This window comes from Pyrus communis, chromosome 14 (assembly GCF_963583255.1).
Source record: "Pyrus communis chromosome 14, drPyrComm1.1, whole genome shotgun sequence".
Lineage (NCBI taxonomy): Eukaryota > Viridiplantae > Streptophyta > Magnoliopsida > Rosales > Rosaceae > Pyrus > Pyrus communis.
The window spans coordinates 12,961,002-12,972,613 of NC_084816.1; the positions used below are offsets into that span (position 1 = coordinate 12,961,002).

The 11,612-nt window shown below is 35.9% G+C and overlaps 1 protein-coding gene across 1 annotated transcript; it reads right to left on the reverse strand.

Moving 5' to 3' along the window:
* Positions 1–1,680: 1,680 nt before the first annotated feature.
* On the reverse strand, positions 1,681–4,382 carry LOC137715794 (histone deacetylase 8). Its single transcript, XM_068455140.1, has 3 exons — positions 3,522–4,382; positions 2,649–3,229; positions 1,681–2,140 (listed from the first exon to the last, which is right to left on the reverse strand). Exons 1-3 carry the CDS (start codon positions 3,784–3,786, stop codon positions 1,838–1,840), a joined length of 1,149 nt encoding a protein of 382 aa, XP_068311241.1. The 5' UTR covers positions 3,787–4,382; the 3' UTR covers positions 1,681–1,837.
* Between the last annotated feature and the right edge of the window lie 7,230 nt (positions 4,383–11,612).

Here is an 11,612-nt window from a genome sequence, read left to right on the forward strand (position 1 = left end):
ACCGACTATGTAACCCATCGACCATCAGCACCTAAACACGGTAATTTATATGCCTTGCACAAGCATCTCCTGTCCACTAACCCCTTAAAACCCACTCGCCGATCACCATTTCAGTTGTAGGACTCGCTTGCTGGTTGCTGATGTCAGTCATAATGACGTGGGCCTTGCCAGCAGGCTCAAAGGCTGGCATCACGTAGCTGGTTAGTTCGACGGCACATTCGAGCCCACCACTTGCCTCCATAAAATGTATTGCTAGAGGTTTTTATTAGACTTAAGACCATCTTCAACCGAAGAAGTTATGTTTAACTCCCGTTCAGATTATAGTCCTATAAAAAATTATTTTTTAATGAACATTGTTAGGTCATATTTATATATCATCTCCAGCTGAATGAACTATTTTTTAGCCTCTCAACAATTTATTATTTAAGTTTGTTCTTTAACTTTATTAGTTAATTGAATTAAAATACCATATTTATAAATGAGTAACTCTCCATATTTCTTATCTTTACGTAATCTTAATAATTTTTCAGAATGCTATGTTTGTTTTGCTTAAAAAATAAAAATAAAAAAATAAAAAAAATTCGGATAGGAGTTTAAAGAATGTGAAGACTAGAAATAAAATGAGGTAAGATATTATGAAATGGTGAAAATGATGTGAGAAATAGTGTAGAAATGGCCTAGATACTTGAGTTTAATAATTGTACTTTCTTAAGTACAAGTATTAAACTCAATATGAAACAACATAAGTAAAAACAAAAAATTAAAAGTGAAATGGTTATCAAACGGCTCCTTAGTTTGTAAAAACATAGGATGTCACCGTGGTGAAGTATCGACAAACACATCAATGGATGCAATGAACAAGAAAATAAATAGTATAAACCACTTAAAAGTGAATATAAAGATTCATCTCCAACAGCTTTCAATAAGCTACAACTAGGAATCACTTATTTGAGACCAGTGAAAAGGACTATTAGCACAAGGATTAACCAATAAACCAGAAATTTTATGCTGGACTATAAGCAAAAGGGCTATTAGCACAACGGTTGACTCATGTTTAACATAGTTTCATGGAACAACACACGAAAAAAATTCCTGCCGTGAGTCCATAAGACAAAAGAGTTCACAAATCGGACATTGACTAATAGAGCCTGCAAAGAAGACGCCTTGCCTGTGCTTTCATTCTAAAAACAGAACATGTAGTGCCACTTAGTATTACGGTTTACTGGTATTCCTCTTTACTTGTAAGTGAGAGGTCTTATGTTTGATTCTCGCCAAAAGCGAATTTGAACCACATTATTGCTAGCCTATTGTGAGGTTTAGCCTACTCCTGCATCCTATAGTGTAGATACTATTTTTTGTCAAAAAAAAAAGAGAAAAAAAAAAATAAATAAATAAATCACAAAACAAAACTTGGAGAATTTAGAAAGCTAGTCCAACACTAGAAAAGAACATCATAAGAAACAAAGGAGGTACTTTTGGGGAAGAGCTAGTCTACGCAACGCAAAGCATTGACAACAACAATGGTGCAAGAGAAAAGGAAAGCATTTGTATGTGTGCTGTTATTGGTTAATCCTAAGTAACAGACATTCTTTTCAACCTTAATTTAGCAACAAACATTGAAGGCACATTAAACCATATAATACGAAGACTAAATGCATTCATAGGAATACGTGTTTTTTCTTCATCGGAATATTGGTAGGTGTACTTCAATATTCGGGTGTTCATACAGAAACAATGAAGCATACGCAACAAGATTTCCTTTCATTCGAATATAACATTCATATATCATCGACAGAATACAAATATAGAATAAGGTTGCCTAAAAGCAATGTCCAAATTAATCTTCAATTAAAAACGGTACATTGTCTTTCTGGAACTTTTTTATAGATTTAATTACTTCTACAACAAATGCCTTATCCTCTGGGTAATAAGCAATGGGATCAGATAATAAAGAAACTGGTAGGTTAAGCACACCTTCAAGTGTTGCATGAAGACAATAGGCTGAGTAGGTAACATGATATCCACCTTCTTGGACAATCAGAAGACGTCCTCTGCAGTGTCTATCCACCAGGCCCCGAACCATCCGGCCAATCTCTTTATAACCCTCCATTGTCAAGCATTGCCTTCCATTTGGATCAAACTAAGCACAAGCAGTGTTATACTATGAACTACTTCAGGTTTTGTTGACAATAACAATAAATTTCCTTTGAACTAGCAAAAGAAAAGCTTGAAGTTCGGGACATGACGGATTTATGAAAAATCAAATATGCCAACAGTAATTCCTATAGACAAACGGCTATTTTTAGGATGATGGGAGTTTTTGACCTAAAGATGATGAGAATTTCAGTTTTGCTAAGCAAGACGAATTTTCATTATAATCACAATGGTAGCTACTGCCTTAGAGACGTCCTATAATTTGAACTCTCCGCCCCGAATATTGAAAAGATATAATGACAAAAAAACCCTGATATTCTATAGCACAGTGAGGCAGATATTCAGATATTTCATGATTAAACTTTAAGTTCTTCCATAGGAAAGATATTGTAGACAGTAAACACATATCCTAAACAACCAGACATTATCCCATTCAAAATAAATAAGCAATCAGCTGCTAATCAGATTAGAGTTGAGCAGAAAATTTAACTTACCGCACTTGAATCTTGGCCAATGACCAGAACTATCATTTCAGGTTCAAACTTTCCGACTGAAGGGACAACCAACTCAGTCATGGCATGTCCATATCCTTGGTCCCCTGTCCCATTTGGCAGAGGTATATTCAAATTATAACCTAGCCCTTCCCCTTCACCGAGCTCATCAACAGAGCCAGTTTGTGGGTGAGAAGGGCCCCAGGAACCATGATTCATGTGAAGGGAGATTGTAAGAACTTTATCAGACCGATAAAACCCCTCGGCAGTCCCATTTCCATAATGAACATCGATGTCTACAACTGCAACCCTTGCACAGCCAGAATTTAAAGCCAATTGAACAGCAAGACCGGCATTGTTAAGGAAGCAGTAGCCATCAGCTTGTGTAGGCTGAGCATGGTGACCCGGAGGCCTAACCAATGCATAAGAAAATTTTCCGTGTCCATCAAGTACATGCTTCATTGCTGATAATGTAGTACCGGCCGCAAGGAGCGAGGCATCCCATGAGCCGGGGTTCAAGAAAGTGCCGGTACATAGCATCTTACCCCCATCTCTATCTGCTTCAACTAGCTCATTTATGTATTCTAGTACAAAATCACAATTAAACCAATATCAGACTCTACTTACCCAAAACAATATTGTTCATAACATAACCAACTCACATATATCATAAATCACTAATATATCAACCAAAGACTAAAATTTCAAAAACCCACATCAATTTGCACTGAAAGTGTATTGGGTAATTGATTAAATCCAAATTTAATGGCACATAAAGAAAAAACCCAATAGAACCCATTATTCAAAACCTCAAGACCCCAATCATATTCAACCAAAACCCAGAAGTTGAAAAGTTTGGAAAGTGAGATTAATTACCTGGAGAGTGGAAAGAGAGCAATTCAGAGAGCAGAGCAGGCCTTCCAGGAACCCAAGATATGTAGGGTGAGATGGGACCTCTTTTTAGAATAGAAACCATGTTTTTGATTCTGTCAGAGTTCTCTGGGTGCTTTTCTAGAACGTCTAGAAAACCAGGATCCATTCCAGTGTCGAATACTCCATGGCCGGAGTCGTGGTTGAGCATGCCCTCGTGCCAGAATACATGTATTCGTTCAGTTGGGGCAGTAGCAGTTAAAGCAGCCATGGAAGGGACTTTCCTCTTTTAGTTGTAAGCGAAGAAACTTGTTGATCTATGGCTTCAGAGGAAACATCTACTTTAGTTTATCCTCGCAGCAGCCATGGAAAATGGAAGGCACTTTATCCTCCAAAGTGGCAGGTGTGCTAACGTGCTCAGTTTGATTGGACAATACTTGGAATACTGACCCATTGAATTGGCCCAATGTAATTAAGACACCTACTAAAGTTATAGTTTTATAAAACTTGTAAAGCTAATGACTCTTCCAATTCCAAACATCCCCATCTTCCTCCAGGACTCCAACGCCTCCACCATTCTTGTTTTCTGGCCATGGCTTGAAGATCGTGATTATGACCACAAACAACTGCGCCCATCAGGGAGCTGCAGCAGGCTAAGGCCGGCGGGGAACGCCAACGTCCATCGCGGGAGGCCGTCCATTGGCAGTTGCTGGAGAAATTAGAATCGGAGAAGGTCGCCGGAGAAGCGAGGGATCGGAGAGAAACGATCAGAGTGGACGAAGAAGAGAGGGGTCGACAGAAAGGAAGAAGAGGGGTGTCTCTGTGTGCGCATATCTAGTGTTTGGGAGTGTTTGGACAGTGTAAAATTTTAATTGGGCCACTTCGAAGACTCGGTTCTTTGGGCACCAGTGAGTATCCAAGTATTATCCAGTTTGATTTGATTTGACTTTCTGTTTTAGGTATGGGCTTAGCCGAGTGTCGCACCCTAAGTCTTTAGTTTAAATAAATTTTTCTGTAGAATATAGCTTGTATCTAGGAGTGGGTACTGGGTGGGTTGATCGGACTGGATTTTAACTTGCTTGCCAACCTAATAGGTTTGGTTTGGCATTACTGAAAAATATTTCCACCCAAGAAAATGTGCAAACTAACCCACCCAAACCATTCTAAGGAAGGTTTGGCTGAGCAAGTTTCACGAGTTGAGATTTTTTATTTTATTATTCCTAAAGTGAATATAAGTGACAAATAATTCAAAATACAAGTCACATTAGACTTAAATCATGTGAAGTTGGTGTTGCATAATCAATATTGTTACATAATATTTAAATTTCATTGTTTAACTAAAGTATATAAACAAGTGTGTTTGATAATTATTGAGTTTATGTATATTCTAATTTCGAGGTAATAAACATGTATGTTTAAGAATTGTTGATATTCAGGTAGGTTGATTTCAATCGAGTTAATACTACTTCAACTTAACCCAATTCACCTATTGAATAGACAGTCTGATTTTTCCCTAAAACTTAAAATTTTAAAGTTAGCAACCCAACCCAACCTAGTCCAACCTTAGGTTGGTTGGTAAACCCATTAGAGTGCTCAAACCTACTTGTATAAAAAACTACTCAATTTGTTTTTTGTTTTTATTAGATTTATATAGAGATTATTTGAAATAATAAATCTCTACACCTAACTTATTGTTAAATTTTAAATGTGAATTGTCTTTTTTGCCTTATTGTATAATTATTATCAAGCACAAGATGAAATTAACACTAGATACAAAATTTATCAGTAAGCCCACATCCAATAACCAAACTCTTTTATACATGATTTAAGAAGAAGAATAGCAATGTTACATGGTAAAACTAGCAAAACTTGAAAAAATTATTTCAATCGTGAATATATTAAACTAGTTCAAAATATCAAGCAAGAAATTACCAAGCTTAAACCATTAACTTTGCCATTAGATGGCAATTATAAAATAGTTCAAATAAATGCATCATCATTAGGATGGGCAAAAAAACATAAGGAATCACCTAAGCCTGGTGAACAAGTTTGTATTTACTGACATACAGTCTACGTTACTAGTAACAAATTTGGAGGTTTTAAGAATTATTAGTTCACTTTAAGTATTTTCTTTATTTTGACATAATGAAGTTTCCACAATTAGTATTGATTATCAAAATATAGTTTTTCATTATAATAAAATTCATACAAATAAGCAAGTTGTCCGAAAATGGGTTAATTTTGTTGATTCAATTACAGGAAATGGTTTTAAACTGATTTTGTAGCATGTTAAGGTTAGTGATAATACAGTGGCAAAAATCTTATCAAAGTTTATTCATTGAATAGTAAGGGAGTACCAAGGAACATTGTTCTCAAATGGCAAAAGGCCACAAAGTAGCAAAGTAACTTACAATAGTATAATGATGCATAATGGACTTTCACCATTCTATGGATTCCAAAGTAGCAATAGACTAGTACAACCAGTTAGACCTGGCATTCGTGTCGTGTTTCTCGTGTTCGTGTCGTTTTCGTGTCATACCCGATAGTTTAATGGGTTGTGTCGTGTGATATCCGTTAAAGTAAACGGGTTATATGACCCGACCCATTACCCGTTAAGGAAAAATATATTTTAAATCAATAAAAATGAAAATGAAAAACATAATTTGACCCAAAAAATGTAAAACATAATACTAAATTAGTAAATAAATACTAAATTTCGGAGTTGACCCCTTTATGAAAATTGTAAAGCTTTTCATTACGAGTGATTACATTTTTCACACTTCTACAATAATTATTATTAATTCTGCACTCAAATAAAAAACACTATTCATGAGATTTGGAGGGTTTTAAAAATCTAAACGACCATGTAATCATCATTAAAGCGTTGAGGATGCAATTATGAACGTTTATTGTGCTTTCACATCTTTCAGACTTATCCATTAATGATTATGAATTTTGTTTACTTTGAACTCCCTTAAAAATACTATTAATGAGAGTTTGTATGGTTTTAAAAATTCAAACAATCATATACCCATCCTCAAAGCGTAGAAGATGCGACTACGAGTGTTTGCATATTTTTTCATATTTTTCGCACATCTAAATTAATTATTATATTTTTTTTTAATGTGTTTGGTATTTTTAAATTACTTAATATTTTTATTTTTAATGTATTTTATGATTTTTAATCTCAATCTTTGCCTATAATATACTATAAAAATAAATAAATAAATAAAACTTAAATTTTAAAATTTATATAGAATAATAATTAATAAACAATATATATATATATTCATTATATCTATTGTATTTTATAGTAACTTTTTTTTAGTAGTTTAAAAAATTAAAATCATCAAAATAACTTTTTTCTGATCGTGTCGAAACAGGTTACCTGCGTGTCACTCTCGTGTAAACCTATTAAGGACCCGTTATTAACATGTTATTATCGTGTGACCTGATAATGACTCGATTAGTTATCGTGTTGACCCGAAACCCGTTATTTTCGTGTCGTTTATGTGTCGTGTTAACGGATTGTGTAAGAAATTGCCAGGTCTACAACCAGTACCCACTTTCAACTTTAATAGTACAATAGTATAAGGAATAAAGAAGGCCACTCTAAGATATAGACCATGAGTACCAGGACATACCGAAAGGCAACAAGTACTTTTGTATAATTTTTGAAATATACAGATTAAGGCACCAAGCATGAGGTTAGGTCATGAGAAGATCATTAGGGTTATAGAGTAAGAGTTTGATAATTTTAATTTTAATTCCCACCAAAGTCAACATCAGATTTATTCACTTCAAAATAGTTTCCACACACTTTCAAGAGACCATGATGCAGTAGTTGTCCAATTTACCAAGATAAACCAAGAGCTTCAAACCTTTAGAATACAGCAAAAAGTTAGTATTACCTTGAAGCAGGAACTCAAAATTCGTATGGAATATAGACAATATAAGAATAAGAAAAAAGTGGTTACCGAGTCCACTAATGAAGAACAAGAACTTAATGGGCCCATAAGAGAGCGCGAGGTTACTACTGAGCTTGTAGAAGATACGGATATGGAGCACCGTCAGGCTGAGGTAGTTAAAATTAGCACAATACATAACAATTTGCAAATTCTTTTAGTATTGTACCAATAAATTTAACAACTACTAAAGTCCTGCCAGAAGAAATTTTAAGGGCTAAATTAAGAGTACTGTTTATGAATATGCATTATGAGAGCTTGAACAAGGTTTCAGTCCTTGAAAAAACTAGAATTACAGTTATAAATAGCTTTGTATCAGTCCATCTTCAACCCAAAAAAACCATGTTTTTAGAATAGAAATCATGTTTTTGATTCTGCCAGGGTTCTCTGGGTGCTTTTCTAGAACTTCTAGAAAATCAGGATCCATTCCAGTGTCGAATACTCCTTGGCCGGAGACGTGGTTGAGCATGCCCTCGTGCCAGAATACATGTATTCAGTCAGTTGGGGCAGTAGCAGTTAAAGCAGCGATGGAAGGGACTTTTCTTTTTTAGTTGTAAACGAAGAATACTTGTTGGAAATTTTTACTTCAGTTTATCCTTGTAGCAGCCATGGAAATTGGAAGGGATTTTATTCTCCAAAGTGAGAGGTGTGCTAGCGTGCTCAGTTTCCTTGGCCAATACTTGGGTACTCACCAAGGAGTACCTAAAATTCAGACCCCTTGATTGGCCCAATGTAAATAAGACACCTATTAAAGTTTTGGTTTTATGAAACTTTTAACCAAACAAAGCTAATGACTCTTCCAATTCCAAACATCCCCATCTTCCTCCAGGACTCCAACGCCTCCATTGTTGTTTTCTGGCCATGGCTTGAAGATCGTGTCCATCGGGGAGCTGCAACAGGTTAAGGTCAGCGGGGAACGCCAATGTCCATCGCAGGAGGCCGTTGATTTGCAGTTGCCAGAGAAATTAGAATCAGAGAAGGTCGCCGGAGAAGCAAGGGATTGGAGGTCATTGCCGGCAGTGGCAGCGCCAGAAATTCAGACTAGGAGGAGCCTTTAAGCCATACAAAAGAAACTAAACAAAATAAATGCAATCTTATTGAATGGGAGAAAAATTAAAGGTTTTGTGTTTTGTATTGGCATGGAAAGTTTGAATCTAACAAGAGTGGTAGACAGTGACGAAGCCAGAAATTTTCAGGGTGAGGGGCGAAATTTAATAGCGTAAACGGTTCAAAGAAATGTAGCTTACCTTTTAGATAGTACATAATATTAATGTCGTTCATTATTTATCAATACAAACAAGTTACAATTGTTGCCAATGAGATTTCATGCTACGAAAATGTCACATCTAGGCTCATTACTAATAAAAGAAAAAACATCTCTCTCAATTAAATCTTAAGGATGAAATTTAGCGAAACAAACTATATTTTGTTGTTGGTCAAAAGATGTAAAATTATTTACTGGACTCAAACATGCCCTACAAAGAAGTAACTCGGTGTTTACCTCATTGAAGCAATCATTCAATTCTTTGAGTTGCATATGAAGAACTTGAAAATAAAGGTCCACACGATAGTAATGGAAGTTTATAAGTCTTGAAGCTTTATGTTTTGATTTTCTGCGTATAAAATGCAAATCCTCCATATTAGGAACATTAATATTATTTTTCTCACAAATTTTTATACATTATGAAACAAGTCCTCAAAGTAATCATCTCTCAAGGATTGAAAAAAAAAATAGAAATAATTTAAATTCTGGAAAAATAACAAGAATTAAAAAAGACCAATAGTAAGCATCAACCTCTTGTTTTTCTTTAGTCTAAACAAATGAAAGAGAGGAAAGAGAATTGAAATGGTGGAAACAATAATCAATTAAAACCATGGAGTAGGATTCTCTCTCCTCCTATTCCCATCCCCTTCCCTCCCCTCCTCTCACGCATTATTTTTTGTCTTATTATTTCTATAAAAAATCAATATAATATGTTGACATGCCTTAACCGTGACCGTTCAAATAGGAGAAGAGGGAGGGGGAGATAGATTAGGAGGGGGGGAGAATCCTCCTCCTAAAACCATAGTTTGGATGGAAAAGAAGTCCACATCAATATAAAATAAAAAAATAAAAAAGAAATTAAAGGATCCCACCGCTAAACTGCACCGTTTCGTTAAAAAAAAACCAAGTTTTATGACTAATAACCAAAAACAGGCAAACAACGCCGTGTGGTTTGAAACAAAATTAGGTCGTCTTCTTCCTTTGAAAGCATTAAAACCTAGTGCTGCATCACACCAACCCCAAATACCAATCGGTTCAGAAAATCGAAGGAGTGGAATCCTCACTCTCAATGGTGATTTCCAATGACTGTAAGGGCTGGATTTTCCAGCGAGGGAGGGGCTGAACCTGTTCTCCAGTTGTGTTTTTCGGCGAGGGGAGGGGCGGCCGCCATTCCTCGCCCTCACGTGGCTTTGCCACTGGTGGTAGAGCTTAAATTTTTAATATTGAAATGATTATATCATAAGAACAAAACTTGTTTTTGAGCTTTGATAAATAAAAGGTGAATATGTAAGATTTGAACAAATTTTTCAAGTTAAGTCTTAAAATTAGATCTTGTTCGAAATTTTATAGGTCTTCTTTTATATCAATTGATCAAAAAAGTGGATATGGTTTTTTTATGATAAAACATAAGGCTCATATTGCAATAAAAAGTTGTCTTTTGTTGTGGCTTATTTTAATTGGAAAGGTAGAGAGAGAGTGCACGGCAGAGAGAAAGTAGGGAGAGAGACGTGTTTGTAGGGTTGTGTAGAGGATGTGTTATTTCCCTTACGCAGTGCCTTTATTTAGGATTTACACAATCACACCTAAAAATGAAGTTTATAACACTTTCCCTTGAGTGTGTAAATACTCAAGTAGATTCGGCATCATGCAGAGTTGAGGAAATCGATTCATCAGCACTGATTCTGGGAACATGCTAGTCTCAAAGTAAAGTAGGAACTTGCATATGGAATTAAGTCTCACAAAAAACCTATGGCTATGGTGAAACCCAAGTAGGGACAAAATCCATAGTTTAAGGAAAAATGTGCGAGAAATGCAAATTCAAATGAAACGTCTATGGGATGTCATTAAGGATATGATTAACCCATGGTGGGTGCCTTGTCAAAACCTCGTTAGGTAACAAAACCCAGTGGGAAAAATGCTCCTAATCATAGGGAAAAAGAGTATATTAAGATCAAGCAAGTATACTTCATGATACTCCCCCTGAGTTTGTTTGACATAATTCTAAAGAGAACTAACAATGTTACAACTTAGAAAGTTTACGCATACCTATTCTTTGAACAAACTTTGAAAATGTCGTATTCGGTAGTGATTTGGTAAAGAGGTCGGCCATATTGTCTTGTGAACGGATTTGCGACTTCAATCTTCTGATGCTCTTGTTGTTGAGGTGAGAAGAAGAACATTGGCGCAATGTGCTTGGTGTTGTTTCCTTTGATGTAACCCTTCTTGAGCTATTCAATGCATGCTGCGTTATCTTCATAGATCGTTGTCAGGACGTCAAAGACAGGGTAAAGATCACAAGAGCTTCAAATATGGCCTATAACTGCTCTTAGCTAGAAATATTCCCGAGTTGCTTTGTGTAAGGCGAGTATTTTAGCATGGTTAGAAGATATGGCAACTAGGGTTTGTTTAGTTGACCTCCAAGATATTGCAGTGACTCGAACAGTAAAGACATAACTCGTTTGCGAGCGCATATTGTGCGAATCAGATAAGTATCTTGCGTCAGCATAACCAACAAGGCGAGGATTGACTCAAGATAAGGAGGTGCATCATCACTCTAGGATCCATAGGGATAGAACACGCCCAGATGGTAGGACCATAAGGTAACAGAAGATGTCTTTAACACCAGTCCAGTGTCTGCGTGTCAGTGCATTACCATGTCTTGCTAAAATATTAATAGCGAAAGAGATGTCGGGTTTAGTGCATGAAGCTAAGTACACTAAAATGCCTATCACACTTAGATAAGGAACTTCGGGCTCTAAAATCTCTCCATTATCCTCCTTTGGATGGAAAGGATCTCATTTTGCATCTAGTGATCGAACGACCATAGGAGTACTCGAAGAATTCACTTTATCCTCATTAAAGCGGCGT